Below are 25,108 nucleotides of genomic sequence, written 5' to 3'. Positions count from 1 at the left end.
ATGCCATCATGAAGATTTTTTAGGGCTTCCCAATGTACTTGAGCATGATTTGGTCTCTGCCTCTCTCTCTAACCTCATCCAGCACCATGTTGGGAGGTTCCCTCTTCCCCACCCCCCCAGCCAAAATGACCCCCTAAGTAATTAACTGGTTTGTATAAATACCTTATTAATAACTTTCTCCCCCTAGGCTGTAAGTCTCATGAGCAGCATGGAATCTACATCTACTTTTACCCATCACTATTTTCATAGCACCTTAAGTGCATGGCATTTACTATGTGATCAATAAAAACAGGCAGCAATGTTTGGAAATAACTTTGGTTATCATACCTATGGGGGCTCTACTGGCATTTAGTTAGAAGAGGCCAGAGATACTGCCAAACATCTACAATGCACAGTACAACCCACCAAAAATTACCCAGTCAACAGTGCCAAGATTGCGAAACCTTGAGTTAGATGAAAGAGAATATTTATACTTTGATCATATTGAATTGGATTTCCTAGAGTCAAGTCCTCATAGAAATACATTTGTTATCTTCAGATGCTGTGAGAGACTTAAACAGACCTGTATATACACACACTCAATGACTATTAAATGTTCTACAGGCAGGAGATACCTATTTTAATGCCCCAGATGCTTGGCACACGCACACGGCTGGGATTTAGTTGATCAATAACATCTGGCTGGAAAAATAAAAAGGACCTCAAAATTGGGGGCAAGCCTTGAGCTGTACTGCTGTATTATAGGTACCACCTTACTTCACATATATGACCAATGTGTAACAAAGGCTAGTGACATCACAATAGAGCCCCGCCCACCTGCTAGGCCACGCCCCATCACAGTCACAATGGCCAAGACCTTAAATACCCAGACTCTCGGCCTCCAGGCCTTGCAAAGCCCCTCATTTTGGCAGAAATTACAATGTCGACCAGCCGCAAATTAAAGAGTCATGGCATGAGGAGGGGCAAGAACCGAGCTCCTCACAAGGGAGTCAAGAGAGGAAGCAGCAAAAGAAAATACAGGAAGGGCAGTCTGAAGAGTAGGAAACGGGGTGATGATGGTGAGTGAGGGATGAGTGGAGAGCGGTCAAACTTAGGGGCATGTGGCTCGCCAGGTCCTGCCTCCCAGGGACAGCCCTCCCAGGACCTTGAATCTCAGCCTGAGATTCTCTCCAATGATTAAATTCCTATTAGTGCAGGAACATGCATGTGTTCTAACAGGTGTCGCTGTCGCAAACCTGTCCTTCTCCCACAGCCAATCGCAGTTACCGCTCCCACATGTGACCCCGCCAGTGGGCTCTGCCCTGGTGGACTTCAAACAACACTGGGCAGCAATGAGAGGACAACTGCAGGGGGACTGCCAAGTAGACCTGAAGCGAGATCCCGCCCAGAGAAGGGCCTATCAAGTCAGTTGTGACGAAATGAGCAATGTATATGTTGGCTGTTTCTCCGCAACATCTCAATAAAATTTTGAAAACTGGGTTTCTTTGATCTTTTGGAAAAGCTTGGGTTCCTGAGCTAGGTGGACCTGGGGCAGAATTGGCCAGTTTGAAATCAGTAAACATGATTTAGAAAATCAATGTAATTTGTCCTTACAACTCCCTCCCATGGTGGTGCAACTCTGGCCACGCACCATCACCATATTTAGGTTTTTATCCCAATGGTGCCGTCTCCCTTTCCATGATTTAAATCATCAAATTCACAGCCTAAGGATACAAGCTGTTTTTGTCAAAGGGCTTAAAGACACTAAAGCTAGACTTGACCAGAGAACAGAGGAGCTTTTCATTGATCGTATGGGCAAAATTAGACGGGGAGACGTTCTGGACAGAGGCCAACAAATAATCACGCTATTTGTAGCGGTGGAAGTGATTTTTAGGGTTTTAGGCCTACGTTTGTATAGACAGAAATGGAGGCTGTGATATATTGTCTGGGAGATTCAAGGCAGATTGGCATGACTCTGATGTCATAAGTGAACCTTACGTGTGCCTGGAAGTAGAATTATCTTTATCTCAGTCTGAGTGGATCACTTGGCAGAGAACTGTCCTTAGCTGTAGAGCTGGCTCGCTCATTTAGGAAATTCCTAAACCTCACTTTACCTTGACCTTGGGTTGTGATATGATCTCCAGGGATCTGACACCACCTCAGCCTCTGCCTACTCAGAGGGGGTCATGTTAACGAGTGTCTCCTGTTGCCTTAGAGGTAGCACCAGGTGGAATTGAAACTCATATTTAAGTGCAAGAACCAGCCACCCAGAGACAACCAGGAAGGTATAAGGGGGCATGAGGTTAGACATGAAGTTTCTGACAGTCAGGGTGTGAGACCAAGTGGCAGAGTGAGTGGCACAGCGAGGAAAGAGGAAGTGAGCAGTTCAATGAGACTACTGAATTGGAGCCCCATGCATGTGTGCAGGTACCAGGATGCTGGGATAGAAAGACTTAACAAGGGGTGTCCCTGGGGCTCAATTTTAGTAATGCAATAGAACAGTCTCCAACTGAAAAACCCAGGTCATTTCAGACTGCTTGATCCTCATTGTCTCATAACCCTAGAGAATGACATACAGCTCCAGAGCTGTTTTCCTTTCAAGTTTATGTGAAAAATCATCCCCCCTTTTCTTACCATCAGACATACAATTTAAAAGCATCTCACGTTTCCTTTGTAAAATGGGGATAGAGAAAATACTCCCTTCCTAATGTCATCCTCCATAGTCTGTGCCTATTTTACCTCCAAAATGGTCCTTTGGTTGTCAAACTCAGCTTAGTCTCAATAGTCCATATGTTTATCCATAGTGTGACTGGACAAAGCTCTTTAACTTCCAGTTCTGATCTGGAATCCCCATCCTGAGTGCTGAAGCCCTCATTCTGTTCCTACGCCTCTGGGAGTCCCTCTGTCTCTGGGTAAAGGAAGTCAGAAAGCTCCCCACAACACACAATATCCACATAATCAGTAATGCTTTTGCTATGTCTGAAAGCTCCCCACAACACACAATATCCACACAATCAGTAATGCTTTTGCTATTCTTGCCGTGAATGCTTCTTAACCTACCCGGGTAGGTTGGGTTCTTAGGAAGCAGAGGCTGAGACAGTTTTGGACGCAGGATGTTTATTAGGGGCTGATACTGTGAAGCACAGCAGGAGGATGGAGGATTGGGCAGAGGAAGGAGCAGAACAAAGCATCGGCCAGTGCATCAGGAAGCACAGCCAGCTGGAGTATCCCGCATGGGGCCAAAGTGGCCCAGCCTTAATAACTGCTGCCCAGTCAGGCTGCTCCAGTAAGGGCTGACCTTGGTGAGGCGTCTGTGCTGAGGCTGACCCTGAAGTGTCAGCTGGAGGCTGCTTGCTTGACACTTGTTTTCTGATAGCCTACGTGTCTTCCGGGACCCTGATCCCCTCTGCCTCTGCACAGCTTGCTGCCAGGCCACCTCCTGCTGCCTTCGAATGCTCTCACGCACACCGTGTGCTCTGCTCCCCCTTCCCTTGCCACCTTTCAGAGGTGCACAAAGACCATCTCCCCAGAGGGCGAAGTCAATAGCTAAGAACAAACCAGAACATCAGTAACTTGTGTCCAGGATGTCAGCCTGTTTAGGGCCTCTCTCCCTCAGGAACCCACAGGCAAACAGATCCCTGCAGATGGCTCAAAGGAAGAGACTTTATTAAAGGGACTATTTACACAGCAGAGACCCCTAGAACCTAGCAATGGTGGCTTCAGACCCTTAGGTCTGAAAGGCAAAAGGACAAAAGAGCATTACAGAAGCCCAAGGAGAGTGAAACTGTGCTTAGGGGCGGGGTGGTGGGCACACCTCCTGCTGAAAACCATATCAAGGAGGATCGCAGCCATTGCCAGAGTCTCAGAAGCAGGGACAAAACACCCTGACCTTTTTCTAATCTCCTGCTAGTGCTCCCATTGGCCAGGCTCAAGTGGCACCCAGCCAGCAAGGGATCCCAGGGGATCCAGAACACAGGGCCAGCCTCTCGGGCGCAGAGGGGCAGAGAACGTTGGAGAATGGCTCTGAAAATGCCACGGTGACAGCTTTCACAACTTCAGAGGCAAGATTTCTTCTTTCCTTGGACTTCTTAGAAACTTGTCCCTTCTGCATCCTGTTTTTCTTCTCCCATATATTGTCACAGGCCAAAGTCTGTTCAGGAGCAAAGAGCAGAGAAGTGGAACAGGGAAAGGGGCTCAAAACTGAGTTACCCAGGGTTCCTGAACCCTCATCTTGAAAAGCATGTTCTCATGCCATTTGCATGACAGTGTTATCCCCAAGCCATCGCAACACAGTGTTCTAATGCGATGTTATTTCCACAGTTCTCTAAACACTGAAACTATTCTAATTAATTGTTAGGATGGTCATGTGGCGCACAGCCCTAGACTAGTTGGCAGACAGATCCTCGCCTGTGACTTCCGCCTTTGCCCTCTTAGACAGGTTGGGAAGGAATGGCCACCACCCAGAAAACTCCGTTTTGCAGTAGGAACATTTTCCAGGCCCACGTGCTGGAAATCTTCCAACACTCATGTTGCCTTACTCCTTACCCCCCAGAAACATTCATTCCATCCCTCTGTTTACGGCACCTGCAGAACCTGCCAGGAGCATGTCACAGTCTTTTGATCCCCACGGTGACGTTCCTTGCTCCTTTGGGAGACTAGAAGCCCTCACCCGCTGTGCACTTTTTCTCCATCTCCCCCACCGAGGACTTTGTTCCTCTCGCCAGTTTTCTCTGGAATGCTATGTCCTGGAGTCATCACTTGTTTGGCCTTTTTGGAAAGTGAAAAATCAAAAAAAAAAAAATTAAGGATCTTGGCCACTAGCCCTCCTGGGTCACCTTGACCTTCCCATGAGCCGACTTGGATACAGGGTCTCTGCTAAACTGGCCCCAGAGCCCGATGGGAGTGGTGAGACCCAGAGGACCCAAGTGTGGGTAGAGAAGCCCCAAGGAGCTGTGGGAGCACAGCCATCCCACCTCTCACCCCAGCCTCCTCCAGATGACCCTGGGTGGGACCCACCATGTCTGTGCAAACACAGGCAAACAGGAAGTTCTGGAGAAACGCTCAGGGCTGTGTTGAGGTGAAGGCCCAGAAATGGCAGCTGGGAGGAGACCGTGTGCTCCGGGGGTAGTTGGGGCAAGCCAGACATGGCCTGGGGTTCAGCTGTTGGGGTCACGCAAAGGTTCTGTCCTTCAAGACCTGAGAACAGCAGCAACCTGAAAACTTAGTCTCATGTGCTCGCCGGCTTTGCAATCTGAGCACTCACTGCCAGGCCTATCCCAGGGAGGAACCCAAACCCTGGGTTAGGGTCTTCATTCCTGACTTCTAGGAGTTCTGGATCTCAGCTCCCAGATTGGCTCACCTCACCGGGTTGGTGAATGAGGAAGCCGGCTACTCCTCTTCGACAGAGCCTGCCTCTCCTCACGTCTGGTTCCACCAAGCCTCCCTCCCTCTCCAGCCTTTTATCACTCCAAACATGAGCTCGCTTCTCAGCTGCACCCTGAGGCCAATCCTGCATCTTAGCTCAGTGTCCAGAAGCAGTGCAGATAACTCTCTCCACAGCATCGTGGCACAAGGTGGAGTCCAGAGCTGACACCAACTGTCTGGATTTTATCAGAGCAGGCTTCTCCTTTGTGACCTTGATCCACCATCTGTACTGCTTCATTCTAAGCCTTTGGACACCTCTTCTCCTACAGCTGGGACCATTCCATTTCTTTCTATGGCCCAGCTTCACCAACCCTGCAACCAAGACTGACCTCAGGCGGAAGGAAGTGAGGTCCGCATGGTGTTGGAAGAAACAGATAGGCACTGGAATGAGCATGCCCCAAATCTGATGCCCACTGCTGGCTATGTGACCTCAAGTGAATTTTCTCACCTCTATTGCCTCATCCCCCTCATCTGTAGGATGTCAGTCATAATATTAACCTCACAGGAGGCTTGGAAAAACTTTAAATGCTGTAAATGATAGGCCCTGAATAAATGGGATGCCCTCACATCTCTCTCTCTGGCTGGCCTTTTAGGTACCATTGTGCCTATTGACCCGGGCTTGTGACCTGCTTTTCAGCCCTCAGATACCACACCACATGAGGCTGGCCTGCCCCGTGGACAGACTTCCCAGTGGGGCCTCCTTGCTGGGCAGTCAGCTCACTCCAGGCTCCCATTGTGACCTGGCACCTCTCAACCACTCCTGACCCTGGGCCCAGGCCAGGTCCTGAGATCAGAAAGTACCTACTTCTCCCTGGGGCTTGTTTTCTTCTCCTATAAAATGTAGGAGTTGAGGATCCTCTTATTTGTCCAACTAGCCTGTGGACTCCTGGGAGCAGGAGATAAGCCATCCAGGAATGAGGGACGCGAGGATCACATTAGGGCACACAAACAGATGTTGTATCTTGGGAAACAAAATGATGAATTTATCTCTTACATGTTGCCAAAACAAATCTGAGCATGGATGTGGTGAAAAGGGACCAAGGATGGATTAATAAACTCACCAATTAGGATCATGCTTATTTTTTTCCATTAGCAACAGACAAGTAGCTCTATAATTAGCTATGAAGTCCTCAGGTCTAACGCACAGGTGGTTTTTAGTGAAAAGACATAAGGAGCTTGAATTTCACGATCTGCAGGGATCATCTTAAAAAATGCTTTAGAATGAAAGCTCTGAAGAAGGGATACGGACCTCAATGGGACTAGAAAATAGACCTTTGTTTATTAAACTACTGTTTCCTTCAGGAACACAGAAGGACACCACCACCTCGGGTATACAACAATGCCTCTGAAACTCTGATATGCACAGAATCACCTGGGGTCCCTGATAAGATGCCAGCTGTGATTCTGTAGGTCTTGGGTGGGCCTGAGATTGGGCATTTCTCAGAAGCTCGCAGTTGGTGCTGATGCTGAAGGTGCAGGGAGCTCACAATGAGTAGTGAAGTGCACAGAATACTCAATTGATGCCCCAAGATCAGGTCCTACCTCGGCTCTGCCCAAACCTCCTCAGCAATCCATCTGCCCTGTCTGGGGCTGATCACACCTCCCAGAGACATCGTAAGAAGTGAGAAAAGATGGTCTCACTAAATCTATTCCAATTCTTAAAATACAGTCCTAAGATTCTAAAGGATGAGATTAAGGAAAGGCAGCCTAGCAGCCACCATCTCTCTGATGACTTCTTCTCTCCTAGGAGTAGAAAGCAGTATCCTCGAGTATGGCTAGGGGGCTGGGCCTGGCCCCGGACTTTCTCTGAACCCTGGACAGTCCACACTTCTTCAGAAGGTGGGGATCTTGCTTCCCAGGGATATCCTAAGAAAGCAGAGAGAGAAGAAATGAAAAAGTGCTCTCTGAGCGGTGAGGCTTCTCCCCCCATGGCCGTCACTGGAGGCTTGAAAGGGGCTATCCAGTTTGACTCCTTCATTCTTTCCCTTTTCCTGTTCTGTTTGCTCCCTGTACCACACCCCATATCATGAACTCCCTTACACCCCACCTGCTGCTCAAAATGTGCATCCTTTTGCATTTGGTTGAGATCAAAAGAAACAGATTCCAGCTAACTTAGAAGGGGGCAGGAGGTCAGGGACAGAAGCTACTGGAAGGATGTGGAAGAATTCAGGGAATAGAAGGAAAAGCTGGACAACTGGGCCTCACAATGGGAGCCAGGCCGGTAGCAGATGAGAACTCAAAAGGTGCTCTCTTCTGACTGAAATGACTGCAGTTGTTTTCCATTCTTACATCATTCCCCTAAACATTCAGAGTCCCAGGAGAGAGAAAATGATGGTCAAGCTTGTGTTGCAGTGGGACAGGGTTGGTCCTGAAAGGAAAATCAAGACATTGTTACTAATGGGGATGTGTGCGCTGGTCAGCCAGACACAATGATGTTCACAGATCCAAAAAAGTACTTCTCTGAAATGCAAAGAATTCCAGGATAAACGTAGCATAAACATTTAGCACTCCTGAGCATACAACAGCCACTTTTAAATCCTTAAATCTGTGAACACCCTGATAACATGCCGTTTTTCCTTTAAAACTCTTATCTTAGCACAAAGAATTTGCTTAGAATGTAGAACATACATTTTACTTTCACCACCAGAACCAGAAGTAGCTTTCCTTATGAACTCCATTTTTTCCCCATGTGGAGAGTTTTCATGTCAGGAGAGCTTCCAGCCAAGAAATAGCAAGGAGAGAGTCACAGGGCTGCATTGCAGGGCTGTTGCTGGAAGGATGGGTGTGCCCATTTTCGCTGGTGTGCATGTTTTATATTCATGCCTCAACAGAGTCAATGTGCCTGGGAGTCATAGTCTCTCTGGAGGAGCCCAATATGGAGACTGAGATGTCCACAAAAACCGGGAACACAATGATGCCAAGTTGGGGTGGGTAGAGGAGGCTGTGACCTCAAGGGGTTCTGTCTTTCCCTGTCTAACTCCTAAGAAGAATGGTCACCCTCTTTCCCTCCTTCCACTCCAGACATCCAGGAAGTGACGTATTCTGGCCAATTTAGCAACTAGGAGCTCCTTAGGGTTGAGATCTGTACTATCCAGTATGGGAGACACTGGCCCCGTGGAGCTACTGAGCACAGACCAGTGAGAATTGAGATGTATTCTCACTATAACATACAGACCAGCTTTCAAAGACTTAGTATTAAGAAAAAAAAAATGCAAAAAATCTCATAATTTTTTACATTGGTTACTTTTTGAAATAAAATTTTTGACATATTAGGTTAAATAAAATAATTTTTACATGTTTCTTCTTTGCTTTTTAAAATGTGGCTACTAGAAAATTTAAAATTACAAATGTGACTCACATAGTATGTATTTCTACTACACAGACCCGGCCTAGGTTCCCCGAGATTTCACAGCTCAGTAACCCTCATCCCCATACTTCCTGTTGTTTGCACTTAGAGCAGTACATAGTAAGCCAGGCCCTGGGCTAAGCAAGCACTGTGGAGGGATAAAGCCCACTGTCTGCCCCGAGCTTTCCTAGCTCTGTCATGCACAAACACAACCCTTCTTTCTCTCTCTCCTCTCTCTCTCTCTTTCTCTCTCTCTCTTTCTCTCTCTCTCTTTTCTTTTTTTGGCAGCTGGCCAGTACAGGGATCAAACCCTAGACCTTGATATTTTCAGCACCACGCTCTAACCAACTGTGCGAACTCGCCAGCTCTCTCTCTCTCCTTCTGTCATGTTAATTTAATCCTTTAGGTCTAGAGGTCTCAGGGGTGGTGCCAGTGTTACTCATATTGTTCCCATGGTTGGTCATCCTTGTTGCCTTTGGTTTTCCTAAATAATCACCTTATCTGGATAGCTGGGGACAAAATGCCCACCACTGCACATTTGTGTATCTTCTACCCAACTTTTAGCTCCTAATGAATGAACTCAAAGTTGGTTGGTTTATCAACATATAATATACAGAAATAAAAACTGTTCTTTCTGATGTATCAGGAGGATCCTCCTGGGGAGGAGAGGATAACTTGACATTGAACTGTCATCTTGCTGTGCTCACATCTCTACCGGCTACCTCTCCCCCATCCCCCCATGCAGAGGCAGAAAGTAGAAAAGGAAAATTCAAGGGCATGGCACTCAGCCTTAAATTCTGTTGTTTTCCACATATTTCTTTGAAAATAATAGAATTTCAGAAACTTTTACATCAGGAATAATAGTAAGAGCAGAACTTGTAAAACACTGATGCCAGATGCTCTCCTAAGAGCTTTATACACATCACCTCCTTCACCCTCACTATGGTCCTGTGAAGTAGACACTATTGTGATCTCTATTTGTAGAGATGAGAAACTGAGGCTCAGAAAGATCAAGCAATTTTTCAAGGTCCCATGGCTAGTGAGCAGCAGGGCTTTGAGCATAGCCATCTGTTCTGTGTCTGTGTCCTTAACCACTAAGCCATGTGTCTTTGTCTTACAGGTGGTAGAAATGAAGCCTGGAGATGGGAAAAGACACGTGGCTCAGTCTTCCTACCCCAAAAAGTCAGTGTCTAGAGTGAAGGGGGACTTTGATAGCAGATCTAGGATGCTTGGGGACAGAGAACACAGAGGAGCAGAAGACGACGGCATTTCTCATCTCTTGACCTGGCAGAGGCAAGGCCAGTGACTCAAACCGTAAGTAACAAACTAGAACAGAAAGACCAAAGGCTTTTTGGCATCAGCCTGTTCTAGACTTGAATCTTGTCACAACCACTTAACAGTTATGTAACCTTGAACACGTTACCTAAGTTCTCTGAGCTCTGTCACTTACTCTGTAAAATTGGGTTAAGAACCTCCTTCTAGGCAGAGCATGAGGATTTGCATAGAATCCATGTGCAAAACAACTCACACCACACTCAGTGTGTCGTGGGTGTTTTATAAATATTAGTTCCTCTCCAGATTACCCCCACTTTCCTCAACTTTAGCTGCAACCAAATGGGGAACCCTAAAATGTCTGCAAAAGATCTATACTGGAGTAAAATAAATGTGTAGGTCTAAAGGGCTGCCCAAGGGACTGAGGAGTGGAAACTTCCCCCTGTTCATGACACAGCAAGTCAGTCAAGGGTTACCACCAGGAGATGCGCCCCACGGCCTCACTCTGTGCTGCTAGAAAGAAAAAGGAGGATTGTGAGCTCTGGCTTGAGTCACAGAAGCCCTTTGTGTCTCTCAGGAGAGGGGAGGTGGGGCCTGAGGCTGGGGAACAGTGGTGGGTGGGGTGATCTGGCAGCCCTGATTTCATCTAAGAAAGGCTGGCTTGCTGCCCAGCCTGGCATGGTGCAGGGGCCGTGGGTGGAAGCACCCTGTGAGGCACAGGTGTGGGCAAAGAGCAAAGACCTGTCTCTTACTTATTGCTTTTAGCTTGTCTTTTAACTAATTAAACTTCATTTTAAAGCTATTTGTGCTTAAAGGGGACCCATTTTCCATTCCTCAGTTTCCTCAGTGAAAAGGTGGGCAATCAAAATGTCCTGGAGCCTGCAGAGGACCCTCCTGGAGTAGTTATCCCCATGTCCCTACTCACAGCCCACATCACACTTCACCCTGCTGAACAGACAGAAAACAAGTGGCTGAGACCCCAGGCTTCCCAGAGACCAGAGAGAACCCTCTCTTTCCAGATCCCTGGTTTCAACTGGGAGGTAATGAGGCCAAAGACCAAGGAGAGGCTCCCCTCTGGAGAGAGACCTCTTTTGTTTCTCATCATATTTAAAACACAGCTCCAAGAATCTTCTCTTAATCAACCCAGGCAGAAGTGATGGCTTTATCATTTCTCAGTTTTGGGCCCACTGTCTTTGCCCTTCTTCTAGAAGTCCTCACTCTGTGTGGATACAATAATATTATAGCTATTGGTGTATATAATCTCATGGCCCTAATGGAGCATAATTTCCTCAAAGACAGAACCATCAGCAGCTCTATGTCATTCACATTGCTCGCTACAAGGCCTCTCAGGCTGAGACAATATCCTCCCCACTAAATCAGGGGTCATTGAATTTCTACTCTGTACCCAGACTAGATTTGTAGTTTCTTACATCCATCCAGGACAGCAGCCAGTGCTCCACAGATGTCTGTGGAGCGAGAGGCCATTATAACATATACTGGTTATGCTGAAAGAGTGGCCCCTGCTACCACTTGCACCCTTCAGGTTATGTGCCTCTAAGGTGAGCAGGGCATCAACACTAAAGAGGCAGGTATTTACCAAGGGCGTGTTAAGTGTGGTTTGTTTATTTCTTTCTCCCTGGCCATAGTATCCCCAACATCCACCACCATAACTGAATTTCATAATACATACTCTACATAATAAATATTTGTTCGATACATGAATGTACTAATTATACATTTCTTCTCAATTACATGCTAAATTTTTCATGGAGCGGCTTTCATTGTAAATGCAGCCACTTTGTAACTATAAAGTTGTGTTTGAGAAAGCTGATCAGAACAGAAGAGGGCTGTGTGCTGCCCTGAAGAGCTGGTGGGAACCATAAAAACGTAAGGCTGTTGGAGCAAAATAAAGAAAGCCAGCCTTTGAAAAGAATGGGGTGTCTTTCAAACCCCAGATTAACACTAATCTGAGCTGAGAGAGCAACCTTGAAAGATCTGCTCCAGGGTGTAGGTCTGGGGAAAGTAAGAATACAGAAGATGGTGCTAGTGCAATTGAGAGAGTCAGCAACCACCCAGCAGGGGCCGAGTTGCAGCCGGGAAAAAAGTTTGGACCTGAATTTGGGAAGGTTTGCACCTAGAACACCACTGAAAAGAACCTGGCATCCTCCAGACTCAGGACTAAGAGACGTAGCAGAGCTAGCCAGAGAGTGAAACAGAAGCCTGGCATTTTTTATTCTGATCTGTGTTAAATTGTATCAGGCTATGAGCCTGTAAGTTGTGCTTTAACACATATTGCGTACTAAGATTCTGAGCTCTAATCAGAAAACCAAGAGATGTATCATGAGGCTGATTCATCATCCAGAAAGGCTTTAGGGTAAGAACATAAGTGAGGAGCTAGGTCATGGTTCTAAGGTCTGGCCTGAGGAAGAAAACTGTGACAAACTAAATTATGCAGCCAACAAGTCACATTGGAGCCCATAAACTGTGAGGGGAACCACGGGACTGTGTCTGGGGTGCCCTAAGATATTTGAAACCTTGATAGTAGAAGTTAAAACAAACCAAAAAAAAAAAAAAGTTTAAGAGCTATTCTCTTAAAAATGCAAATAGGGGCCAGCCCCGTGGCTCACTTGGGAGAGTGTGGCGCTGGTAGCGCGAAGCCGCAGGTTCGGATCCTATATAGGGATGGCCAGTGCGCTCACTGGCTGAGCGTGGTGCAGACCACACTGTGCTGAGGGTCACGATCCCCTTACCAGTCAGAATTAAAAAAAAAAAAAAAAATGCAAATAGGCAACTTACCAGTCAGAATTAAAAAAAAAAAAAAAAATGCAAATAGGCAACCACTTGGACCCAGAAATTTCACCTCTAGGCATCTACGTTTTGAATGTTTGTGTCTCTTCCAAAATTCATGTTGAAATTTAATCCCCAATGCAACAGTATTAAGAGGTGAGGCCTTTAGAAGGTGATTAGGATTAGTGTCCTAGAAAAGGGCAGGAGGGAACTAGATAGGCCCCTTTGTGCCCTTCTGCCTTCTGCCATGTGAGGACACAGCATTTGTCCCCTCCAGAGGATGCAGCATTCAAGGTGCCATCTTTGAAGCAGAGACCACACCCTCAACAGACACCAAACCAGCACCTTGATCTTGGACTTTCCAGCCTCCAGAACTGTGAGAAACAAATGTCTGTTGTTTATGAATTACCCAGTCTCAGGTATTTGGTAATAACAGCATGCACAGACTAAAACAGCAACTGTTCTAGGGACATTTCTACACCTCTGCACAAGCAGTGTTCAATAATAGTCACAGCAGCATTTAAAGTTAACAAGACTCTTAACACAGAGTTATTTAACTAATAAAAATGGGCCTACTATAAATCTAATGTGGACCTCTCCATTGTAGGACTAGTCACACAAAATGGTCTCTTGAGAATTAATCAAACAAAGTAAATTACATCTATACTATGATATATTCTATAGCAGTTAAAAGTAAAAGTTTATATGCATAGACACAGGCATATACATCTGTACTAATATGGATAGATTTCCAAGTCATATTATTTGGTAGGGCAAAAAAAAAGCAAGAAGCAAAATAACACATATAATGTGATCTTAATTAATGAGGATAAAACTTTTTATATTTAAAATAAGGTGTGTGTGTATAAAAACACACATACACACATATATATGGCTATATATACATATACATATATATATTTACAAGTACACACACACATAATTTTGTACTTTTTTTTTTTTTTGCACCAGGCTGTTGACAGTGATCATCTCTGATAAGATGAGCAAAATTAAGTGGTGAACAAAGAAGACTTTTCATTATCTATATTGTTTGAATTTTATTGCACATTATGTCTATAACTTTTTTAAAAATTTTCTTCAAGCTGCAAGCAATTTCTATCTGGCAATGAATGGAAACATCAACAGTCCTTTAGCATAAAGAGCCTTTGTTCTGAGGAAATTGCCCAAATAAGGCTTTTAATGATATAAAGGAACTGTCTTCTGTGCTCAAGATGTGGCTGCCAGGAAGAAAAGGTCTTTTGGGGGGTTATTATTCCCTGTGTTCATGTGCCCACGTTGGAGTAGAGCAGACTGGACTAGGAGGTTTTTGAGGATGTGTGTCCTAGCTGAGAAAGGAATGAGGACCCAGAGGGATGGTGGAACATTTATGTCTAGCCCAATAGTAACATGCTTGGCTTTGAGCCCCTGTGGTTAGAGGTTTGAGGATAAGAGGCTTGAAATATTTTTATAATATTTTTCATAAGACTCTGACTACAAGCTGTTCTCTCTTTCTATGCGCAGGTAACCAAATGAAGCTCTGAGTGACAAGACACACTTCCTCTCTACCCTGTGTGGAAACACTCCTGCAGACCAAGGATGGGTAGTTATTGTGAATGCCACTTTTTTTCCATTATATTTTTCAAGAGGTTATTACTGATATGCAATGAAGCTCTAAATGTTTGTATATTTATTTTGTATCTGGTTACCTTACTGACACTTATTAGTTATCCTGGATTTTTAGTTCATTCTCTCAATTGTTTTAGTTATGCCATCTGTTATGGGTTTAATTATGTCCCCCTAAAATTCATATGTTGAAGCCCTAACCCGTAGGACTTCAGAATGTTATTATATTTGGAGGTAGGGCCTTGAAAGAGGCTGTTAATGTGGGCCTTAATCTAACCTGACTAGTGTTCTTATAAGAAAAAAAAAATTGTACAGACAGGGGGACACCAGAGAAGCACATGCCCAGAGGGACCACCATGTGAAGAGACAGCAAGAGGTGGACATCTCTTCCAAGCAGAGAAACCTCAGAAGAAACCAAACCTGCCAAACCCTTGATCTTGGGCTTCAGGACTCCAAAACTGTGGAATAATTAAATTCCTACTGTTTAAGCCACCTAGTCTGTGAAATTTTGTTATGACAGCCCTAGCCAAGCAATAAACTACCATATAATCAGAAAATAATAAGAATTTTGGCTGCTCTTCCCCCATAGTTCTAATACTTATTTCTGTTTCCTGCCTTAACACATTGGCTACTATATACATTATTTTAAAGTTTAGGATGCACCACGAGAGGGAAGATACCATTTGACTTTCCAACAGGCCCTTTTTTATTTATTAAGTCACCCTATATGAATGAATTCACTTTGAAAGGTATGAAATTTCATCCAATTAACCCTATGAAATTGGGACTGTTATCCTGGTCATCAGATGAGTAGATTGAGGTTCTATGAGGGTAAGTAACTTCTTTGGGGTTTTAGTTGATAATCAAACTCAGGTTTTCAATTCTAAGTCAAATCCCTTGCTCATCTTATCACCAATGGACCACCGATGAAGAAAGAACATTTTTTAGTAAGGGAAAATAAGCATTTACTAACCAGTGTTATGATTGCTTCTTTCTGAGGTTTAAAGTGTCCTTTCTGTCACTAACTCCTGTTTGCCCTTCCTTGAGAAGAAGAATATTTCTCCAAATAAAAGACAGAGCAGAATAGCTATGTAATAGAACAGCCACTTCTTAGGTGTTTGCCGTTCCAGCATTTCTGCTATATTGCTTAGGGAGATAGCATATAACAGTGGAAAATATTTGGTATGGTAGGCAACTTCTAAACTCATTCCCAATGATTCCTGCCTCTGATATTCAGGAATGTGGGCTATACAGAGTGGACTGCTTCAATGAAGAGACACAGCAAAAGGGATGATTGTCACTTCCAAGATTAGGTTAGAAAGTCTTTGGCTTCAATCTTGCTTGCCCTCTCTTGGTCTCTTACTTATTCATACTGAAGAAAGCCAGCTGCCCTGTTGGGAGCTGCCATATGGAGAGTGACACAGGGGACTTAGGGATGCCTCTGACCAATAGCCGATGGGGAACAGAAGATCTTGGTCCAACAGTATGGGAGAAACAGAATTCTGACAAGTGGGCTGCTGCAGTCTGAATGTTCCCCCAGCCTCACTGAAGCTTAAATCTCCACTGTAATTGTTGAGCATGGGAAATCCATTAAGGTAATTGAAAGTTGGGCCCTTGAAGAGGTGATTAGATTGTAGAACCAGGTGGTAGTGAATAGACTAATAATGGTGGTCGTGGGCATTGTTCTGAGGGCTTTAAAAAGGAGAGGGCATGAGGAGCAATCTCTCTCTCTCTTCTCTGCCATTTCCTGCCTTGTGAGACCCTTGCATTGCTGTAAAGCCACAACCAAAGAAGACCTTCACCAGATGTATTCTCTGGACTTTGGACTTCCCAGCCTCTGAAACTGTAAGCAATAAATTTTGTTTTCTTACAAATCACCCAGTTCCAGGTATTTTGTTATAAGCAACCAGAACAGACTAATACATGGGCTTATTGAGTGAGCTTAGAAGAAGAACCTCCCCCAATCAAACCCTCCAAGGAAAACACAACCCCTCCTAACACCTTGATTGCAGCATCTTGAGAGACTCTGAGCCAGAGGATCCAGTTAAGACACCTGATTCACAGAAACTATGAGATAACATGTACTTATGGTTTTAAGCCACTAATTTAGGGAGTGACTTTTTACACTGCAATAGATAACTAATACATTCAGCCTGAAAGTAAAAACATGGGTCCTACCAATAGCTTACGATAAATCCTTAGGTAAATACTTTTCTCTCTCTGAGAATCAGTCAACCTCCTTTCCCACAAAATTAGGAAGGTGGGAGAGATAACTTTAAAAATTCCTTCCAGCTCCCCAATGTTAGGAGTTTCCTGACACAATCTCCCAAATCTCTTCCTATGCCCCCACCACCATTCAACACCCGTTATGTGCCACCTCCTTCCAGGCCCCCAGTCCTTCCTTAGGGCTCTGTCATCCCTGCTCTTTTCAATACTGCAGTGAAAGAAAAATCTTGCTGGTGCAGAGAGACCCAGCCCCTGCAGTCTGGCTGAGGCCTTTACTGGAACTCCAGGAGCTGAAGGTGAAAGGAAGCAATGCCGGTGACACTACTAATTGCTCCCACCTTCTGGACACTGACTGCTGCTAACAGCCACACCTCAGCCTCCATTCCCTCTCCAACTTTTATGAGACCCATGTTCCCCTAAAGAAAGCTCCAAGAGGCTGTAAAAGCCTGCCATCTGTCTTTAGAAAACACCTGGGTCCAGAGTCAGCCCAGTACAGCAAGTCCAGTAAATGGCATCTCAGGAGACCAGGTCCTTCCGCCTAGAATGCTGACATAGTGCTTTCTCCAAAACATCTGGTTCGGTTCCAGGAGAAGCAATTCACAGGACTTAGGAGGAGGCAAAGAGGTCATCTGGAGGGTGAGGACTGGTTGGGGAGTTAGGACTCTGGAGTTCAAATCTCTGTAATGCTGCTGGATTGTCCGGGTGATGTTGAACAGGATCCCAAGGCTAAGCCACAGTTTATTTTCCTATAAAATAGAGAAAAATCCCTGAGAGATTTTTACCTCTCCTAATGCCTCTCTGTCATTTTCACTAAAGTCCTTCCTCCTGCCTACACTCTACAAACCTCTCCTCAGAGTTTTCCCTTAATCACCCCCAACCCTCCCTCAAAAAACTCTCAACCTCCAAAAAAAAACTATGTGGGAGAGAGAGGCTGCTTCCGTGAAGACAGTAAGCATGGTAAAGGAAAGCTGCTCATGAAATTTAAAAATGGTATGTCTCCCTCTATTGCCTTCTGATTCAATTCCTTTGAGAACACTTGTCCATGCAACCCAATATAAAAACCAACAGGTCCTGGCAGCCATGATGGTGGCAGCTGTGTTCTCTAGAGGAGGAAAATGAGGTACAGAAAGAGTTAACTTTTTTAATGCATTTTAATTCTTTTTTACTCCACCTGCACCTATGAAAGTAATCCAAGAGAGGCTGGGTGATTCATTCATGTTCAGAAGAGTGTATACCAGAGAAGGCAATGTACCTGCCTGCTGTCTCTTTCCAGTGCACATAGAAAAACTGACCCAGAGAGCTCACACTTTAAAGGGAAGTTTACTGGCTCACCTAATTGAAAAAGATGAAAGGTATATGGGCTTCAGTACTTTCACCTAGAACTTTTTCTCTTTCTTTATCTCTGTTCTAACTTCAACTCCATCTTAACGCTGGTTCCTCTACTGTTCTAAGATGGCTGCCGGCAGCTCCCAAGGTCATGAACTTCCTCATTCCCATCTAGAAGGAATGTAGGAGCATCTTTGCTCCAGCCTTCACAGAAAATGTCCTGGAGTTCCCTTGGACTTAACTAGCTAGCATCAGCCACCCAGAGGTGATCACTACTGGGGACTATATATGCTGTTTGACTTAGCTTCCCTCACTGAGCCAACAGTAGGAGTGGTTCCCCTGAACCACTTGAATTCCCAAATAAATGTGGAGGCCTTTTGGAAAGAGGAAGGAAAAGTGGATACTGGGAAGATAACTACAAGTATCTGCTATAGATACAAAGTGGTTCTTCAGGTTCAGAGCCCCAGGGTTTTAAAGTGCTGAATTGGGCACTACCTACCCTCCTGGACTTCTGAATGATGACAGAAGTCACACCCCATGCAGGCAAGGGTGGCAATGCTCACATGCAGACACTTATCCTCCTTGGAACCCAATTCCTCATCTGGAAAATGAACAGTTAGAGTAGATCATCTCTAAGTGCTAGTCCACTTCCAAAGTGCCATGACTCCTCATGTATCACATATACAAAAAGTGTTTCTTGGTCCATGTGCTGATCAGTTCTCACTGCAGACCCGTCTTGCTCTTCTTGGCTTTGGGGGTGCTTCTAGGACTGACCTGTATGGACTCTGCCCATGCACCCTTTTTCCAACTGGTCCTGGTTGGGTTTGGCCAACAGAAGTCACCAGTAGGAGATCAGGAGTTGGGAGGAGAGAGTTCCAAGGTGTCTTTCTTGCTCCCTGCCTACTTTGGGCCACATTTCTGGTAGTGTCTGTCCCTCCAAGACCAGGTCAGCCCCTCCTCTTCCAGAGAAAATTGTAGTTCTCTCTGAGATTCTGGTAACTCTGATTTCTCCCCTTCCCCCCATGAGGCCTAAGTATGTTAATGGCTTTCCACTGTTGCTAGTCTCTAGGTGCCTCGGCAATTTTTATTGGTTTCTTTAAATCTGTCTGCACCTTTGTAAGTAGTTCTTCATTAGTTTCTTCACTAGTTTTTTTTATTTGAGCCATTTGAGTTGGATCCTGGGATACTGACTGGCACAATATACACACATGCATTCCTATGCAAACATCCTTCTAGGCAAAAAATAAGGATTCCTTATCCTCACATCTATGTGCACACACGTGCACACAGAAATAATTGGCTACTACCCTAGGGATGCAAATAGATTTTGTTTTCTATAACAACCCTGCTAAGTTGGTAGCAGCTGCGTTGAGAAGGATTCTGAGCCTATGTAGTAGGTTGAATAGTGGCCCCCCAAAAAGATATGCCCATGTCCTAAAGCCTAGAACCTGTGAGTGTGACCTTATTTAGAAATAGGGTCTTTACAGAATCAATTAAATTAAGGATCTCAGGATGCGATCATCTTGGATTTAGAATGCACCCTAAATCCAGTGATTGGTGCACTTATAAGAGAAAGACAGAGAGAGACCTGAGACACAGGGAGAAGGCCACGTGAAGATGAAGCAGAGATTGGAGTGATGTAGCTACAAGCCAAGGACTGCCAGCAGCTGCCGGAAACTAGGAGAGAGGCATGGAAGAGAGTCTGCTTTGGAACCTCCAGAAGGAACCAACCCTGCTGACACCTTGGTTTCAGATGACTGAGTATTGGCCTCCAGAACTGTGAGAGGACAAATTTCTTTTGTTCTAAACCAGCAAGTTCATGCTAATTTGTACAGCAGCCTTAGGAAGCTAACACAGTCTGGATCCTAACTCAGCATACACAGCCTGGGGCAGGAATCAACCCTCACTACTCTATCCAGTTTAGACAGCTTGGAGACCCACTGGTCTGTAAGAGTATCTGTGCTCCGATGGGATTCCTTATGGAAAACTGTTTATGCAGGCATTCTAGATTCCAGGAAAGCAGTGAAATACACCACATATAGCACTTCAGGGAGTACTAAAAGACAACCCAAAAGAATACATAAACATACATTCAGTTCTCAGGTTTACTTGTTAGTAGACGCATGTGCACACAAACCCACAGCCTGAAGGCAGAGTATATGTCTGTTTCATTTAGTTTTCCTTTCTCCACTCATCCTCCTTGTGCCAATATGGTGACTTGCACACACAAGGCATAGGATCAAAGTTTGATAAATGAATAAGAAGAGGAAAAAATGATTTAATAACTTATTTAGTGAATTCTCAAGGCAGGAATTGGAACCAAGAGAGAAGCAGGTTGCTCTTGGATACATTATTAAATCCTTTTGCTAATCTACCCTTCCAAACAGGCACAAAATGCTAGACAGAATTTAAATCTGTGGGAAAGTCAGAATTTGAACCAAATTGAATTACCCGTACCAAGAACTGGTTCATATTTGTCCAGGTCTTGCCCACAACCCTCAGACGAGTCGCAGTTTCCAGTACACTTGGGCGTATAAGGAGGACTAAATGACTCTGTTAGGTTATTTAGACATCTTGATTTGATGTGCAATTAAAGTGGCATCCCGAGGGGTTAAGGACGCAGACTCTGAAGCCAGCCTTCTCGGACTCTGATACCCGCTGTGCCATTGACCAATAATGTGACCAAGGGAAAGTGACTTAGCCTCTCTCTGCCTCAGTTCTCTCTTCTATAATATGGTAATAAATAATAGTAGTACTTCATAGGGTTATTGTAAGGATTACATGAGTGATTATTTATAAACTGCTTAAAATACCAGCTGGCTTAGAGAGAGCACTACATACATGTTTGCTGTTACTATTCCTCCTTTTTGGCATTCAGGTGTACCTTGACTGATGGACACATTAGAGGCCACAGAGCTTCACTCTTGGCCTTAGAGTACTTAGGTGTCAGGTAAAGGACCCGAGGGCCATGTAGACATGGACTCATGCCAGGGAGCCACACCAATTTTCTTGCCCAGGTAACAAGAGTCCTATGGCCCAGGCCCTAGCCCTTGTTCCACCCATAGTGGCCCATCAGTAAAGCTGAAGGACCTAATGTTACAGGCTCAGGCTGAGATGAGAGAGTAGTAGGGGCAGGAAGAATGGCCTCTGTCCTCCAATATGGACAAAAATACTGCACAAATCCCTGGAGACCAAATATGAAAGGCCTTCTTTGCTTCACGTGGCCCTCAACTCTTTCGCTCCTTCTTTTCAGGGCTGAGAACACTGTCATTTTGTGACAAGAATAACAGAGATGCATATATGCCTATAAATGGAAGATGCAGTGGTGACCGAGGGCCTCCTCCTGCCAAGGAAAACAAGTACAAGGCAGCTGGAAAGAGAGGAGGCAGGGGAGCTGCGGAGTCAGAAGGGCTCCATCTCCCTGGGACCCAGCTCTGGTCAGGCGCAAGCCTGGCTGCCTGGGAACAGCACCCCCGAGGTCCTGCGGGAAAGGGCTGCCAGGAACGTTGGGGCCACAGACCAGGAGTTGCTGGGAGCTGAATGCTGCAACTTGCCATGGGAAAGGAAAGAGACTGTTGGAGGTGGGTGGCCCAGAGAAGCCGCTATTTAATTTTGCAGGCATCAACTGAACGCTGCGCACAAGGCATGAGCTGTAGGCAGAAGAAGCAAGAGAACCTCAATGCAGAGGGGGCCCCTAAAGTTAAGGGGGAGACAAAATACAGATGTCACTGCACCTCAAAAGCACTGGCTGTGCGTTGAATCAGGAAGAACGAGGTTTCCAAGGAGCGAGGGGTCACACTTAGTTTGAGGAAGTGACACTGGAGGTAAGTTTTAAAGGAAGAACAGGATTTTAACAGATGGAGATGGGGTCATGGTAGTGCAAAGTGACTGACATCACCAGGCACGGAGGCAGGGAGACAAGGAGTCCAATTTGACAGGTTAGGCAAAAATGCGAGAAAAATGTTTATGTCCATAATATGGGGGAGGCCCTGAGGCTGAGCTGGAAAGTCTGTGCCTGGCTCAGGAGGAGATGGGGGCTCACTGAAGGTTTGGAAGGCCAAGGAGCATGAGACCAGCACTGGGCTTTAGCACAACTTGATGGCAGCCAGGGGGGATGGACTGGAAGGAGAAAGAAAGGAGATCCCTTATGATCATCAGCCTTTGGAAAGAAGGACACCTAAGGCTTTTGTGACACTAAAAAAATTCTAAGTGCTCTACCGCAGCTCACCATGAGGACCCCGCTCTGCTCATCGCTCCTGCCTCCTCTTGTGCCACCTTTGCTCTGCTCTACAACACTGGCTGTCTTTCCAGTCCCCTGATGTGTCAAGCCTTTTCTATCTCAGAGCCTTAGCTTGTCTCCAAGGGGGCCACCATCCACCCCTTCCCTTCCTGAATGCACCAGCCATTCTCCCTTTGAGAGGTAGAGTCTAATCCTCCATGTCGTGGCCTGTGATGGCTCTGACTGATGAAATACTGCAGAGGTGACACTAGACCAGTCTAGGTCTAGTATTTAAGAAGACAGGCCATTTCCTCCTTCCTGTTCAATCTAGAGAAATCCAGCCTCCAGATAAAAAGTCCAACTTCCTGAACCCTCCATGCTATGAAGAAGTCCAAGCTAGCCATGTGGAGAAGCCACATGGAGAGAGAGCACTGACAGCCAACCTACAGCTGGTCCAGCAAGCAGAAGCCAAGTGCTGGTATGAGTGAAGGAACTACCTTGAACAAGCAGCCAAGTCAAGCCTTCAGATGACTCCAGCCTCAACTACTGACTACAAGTGTGTGAGAGACCCCCACTGAGAACTGACACCCAGCAGAGCCATCAATCCACAGAGCTGTGTGAAATGATAACACATTTTTGTTTTAAGCCACTATATTTTGGGGTAGTTTTGTCTTTTCTCTGGAATGCTCTTCACCTCCTCCCTTATCCTCATGTCCCCGTGGTTGATCACTGTCAAACTTCTTTTCCTGACCTACCTAAGTATCCTGGGTCCCCTACCACTTTGAATGTTGTCACATCACCTCACACACTCTCTGTTCTTTTCCCAACATCTCTCATGACTGAGTTATTCTGTTCATGGCTGCTGCTTCTCTACCAGGTATACCGAGGTCAGAAGCCATAGATACCTTGACTATTATTTTATCCCCATGCCTAGCAGACAATATGTGCTCAATAAGTATTTGTCAAATGGATGAATAAATCATAATCTCTCTATAGTGGTTCTCGGCACAGAACCACTAACAGAGTGAGAATAAATTTCCAGAGCTCCAACAGTCTACCAAGAAAATAAGTGTTTAATTACATATATCCATGACATTAATCCTGATCCAAAGGGCTCATAATCAGTTGAAAATCTTTAAAGTGTGTTCTTTCCATATTCCTCAAAGCAACTGATCTAAGAATGCTCATTACATATGCACTGATTCATTGATAGAAAATTGAATCAAAAATCTGATGATTTAATGGATGGGTTATTAGTAAAGTCAGTTCTAGAACTTCTGAAACCACTAGTATCCCCAAAAAACCTGGAAAGGTCATGTAAAAGACAGTCAATTGCTTTTTTTAAGGAAACAGTCAGCAGAGTGAAAAGACAACCTACAGAATGGGAGAAAATAATCACCAATTATACATCTAACAAGGGATTAATATCGAGAATATACAAGGAACTCAAACAACTTAACAGTTTAAAAAATCACATTAAAAAATGGTCAAAGGAGATGAATAGATATTTTTCAAATGAAGATATAAAATTCACAGAGTATGTCTGAGCTTCATCCCTGTTGTGGAAGGAGGCAGGCAAAATTATTATCATTTGATTAAGGATGACTAGTCTCCGCATGGTTATTCATTTTTCAGATGAATAAACTGAAGCTCAGGAGGTTAAATATTTGAATAAAAGTCGCATGGCTGCAGGTGGTATTGTTGGGAGAAGGACTTGGGTCTCCTGACTCCTAATCACCCGCAACACAAATATTCTCACTGCGCCAGCCACCTCCTCCTCTCTGCTCTATGGCTCCCTGGTCAAAGAGGAGTCAGAAGAAATCCCAAACCATCTCAATAATACACTGCATTACTGTCAGGATGCAGGAAAGAGTTAGACACTCAGAGATCATTAGGGGAAATACATTTCTGCTGTCTGGGTGAGGAAGCCTGGTCTTGCTCAGGCTGAGAGGTCCTGTGTTTGTGCCCTGGCTCTGTCCTTTACTGTGTCACCTTAAATAAGTCACTGTATCTTCAACCACAAAATGAGGGAGTAGATAAATGGCCTTGAGGCACCATCTAGGACCAGTATTCTGGGTCTATTACACCCACCCTTTTATCCCCAGCATTGAGTTTAGGGTGTCATAGGCACTTTAATAATTGCTGAATGAATGAACATATAATGCGTTGACATTTATGATAAGGCTGTGAAGAGAACTGCCCATCCCCATTGAGAGTTGCTGAAAGAAGTCTGGCTGGGGGCAGGGTGGCAGATAGAGGAGGATTCTGATGGAAACCAAGTGGCCAGGGGACACATGTCTCACCCTCCTCATTTCCACACCTGGCCTGGGATGGCACTCGCACGTGAGCTTTGGGCAGATACTGGGCATCTCTAAGCCAGATAACAGTAGAAGGGGCGGGACAGAGTGAAACAGAGTAAGGCTAGGTCTGTGAACCAAACTGACTCCATTTTCCCTGCAGAGACACTTTGTTACTTTTCCACTCCTCAGTCATGAGACCCACAGGGCAAATGATTACCCTGTGGTCTGTCCTGATAAAATAAACTGAAATAAGAGAGGAAACATATTTACTGAGTTGCAAAAACCCTCCCTAAGGCTTGTTTACTGTAATTGTAAAAATTAAGTTACAGATTAACCTTAAGACCCCTTTAGGAATTCCCGCATGCTCACAAAGCTTCAAGGTGACCACTACAATGACTCTCCTGGGGTGACGATGAACACCATCACCCTCTTGGATCTACTGAGCAGGCTGAAAGACCAAAGCCCTAAATGTACACACACCCATGATGCAACCAGGAAGAACAGAATGGATGACCCCCAGTGACGCTGGCCTGCACCCCTTAATTCCTTTCCATACAAAGGGCCTGTACCCCTTAACTCTTTTCCCTATAAAAGACCCCAAACAGC

General features: G+C 45.1%; 1 protein-coding gene across 1 annotated transcript; it reads left to right on the top strand.

Moving 5' to 3' along the window:
- Window positions 1-919: 919 nt before the first annotated feature.
- On the top strand, window positions 920-1,281 carry TNP1 (transition protein 1). The gene is made up of 2 exons (XM_063088763.1): window positions 920-1,058; window positions 1,253-1,281. The coding sequence occupies exons 1-2, from the start codon at window positions 920-922 to the stop codon at window positions 1,279-1,281; spliced, it is 168 nt and encodes a 55-aa protein (XP_062944833.1).
- The last annotated feature ends 23,827 nt before the right edge of the window (window positions 1,282-25,108 follow it).

This window comes from Cynocephalus volans, chromosome 1, assembly GCF_027409185.1.
Source record: "Cynocephalus volans isolate mCynVol1 chromosome 1, mCynVol1.pri, whole genome shotgun sequence".
In the NCBI taxonomy this organism is placed as follows: Eukaryota; Metazoa; Chordata; class Mammalia; order Dermoptera; family Cynocephalidae; genus Cynocephalus; species Cynocephalus volans.
Note: the sequence above shows the minus strand (reverse complement) of the source record. Positions and strands in the feature narration are given on the sequence as shown.

Bases quoted from the DNA above. Each gene is read 5' to 3' on its own strand.
- TNP1 (XM_063088763.1), top strand. From the start codon at position 920: ATGTCGACCAGCCGCAAATTAAAGAGTCATGGCATGAGGAGGGGCAAG. The intron at 1,059-1,252 runs GTGAGTGAGGGA...CTTCTCCCACAG, and splicing joins TAGGAAACGGGGTGATGATG to CCAATCGCAGTTACCGCTCC.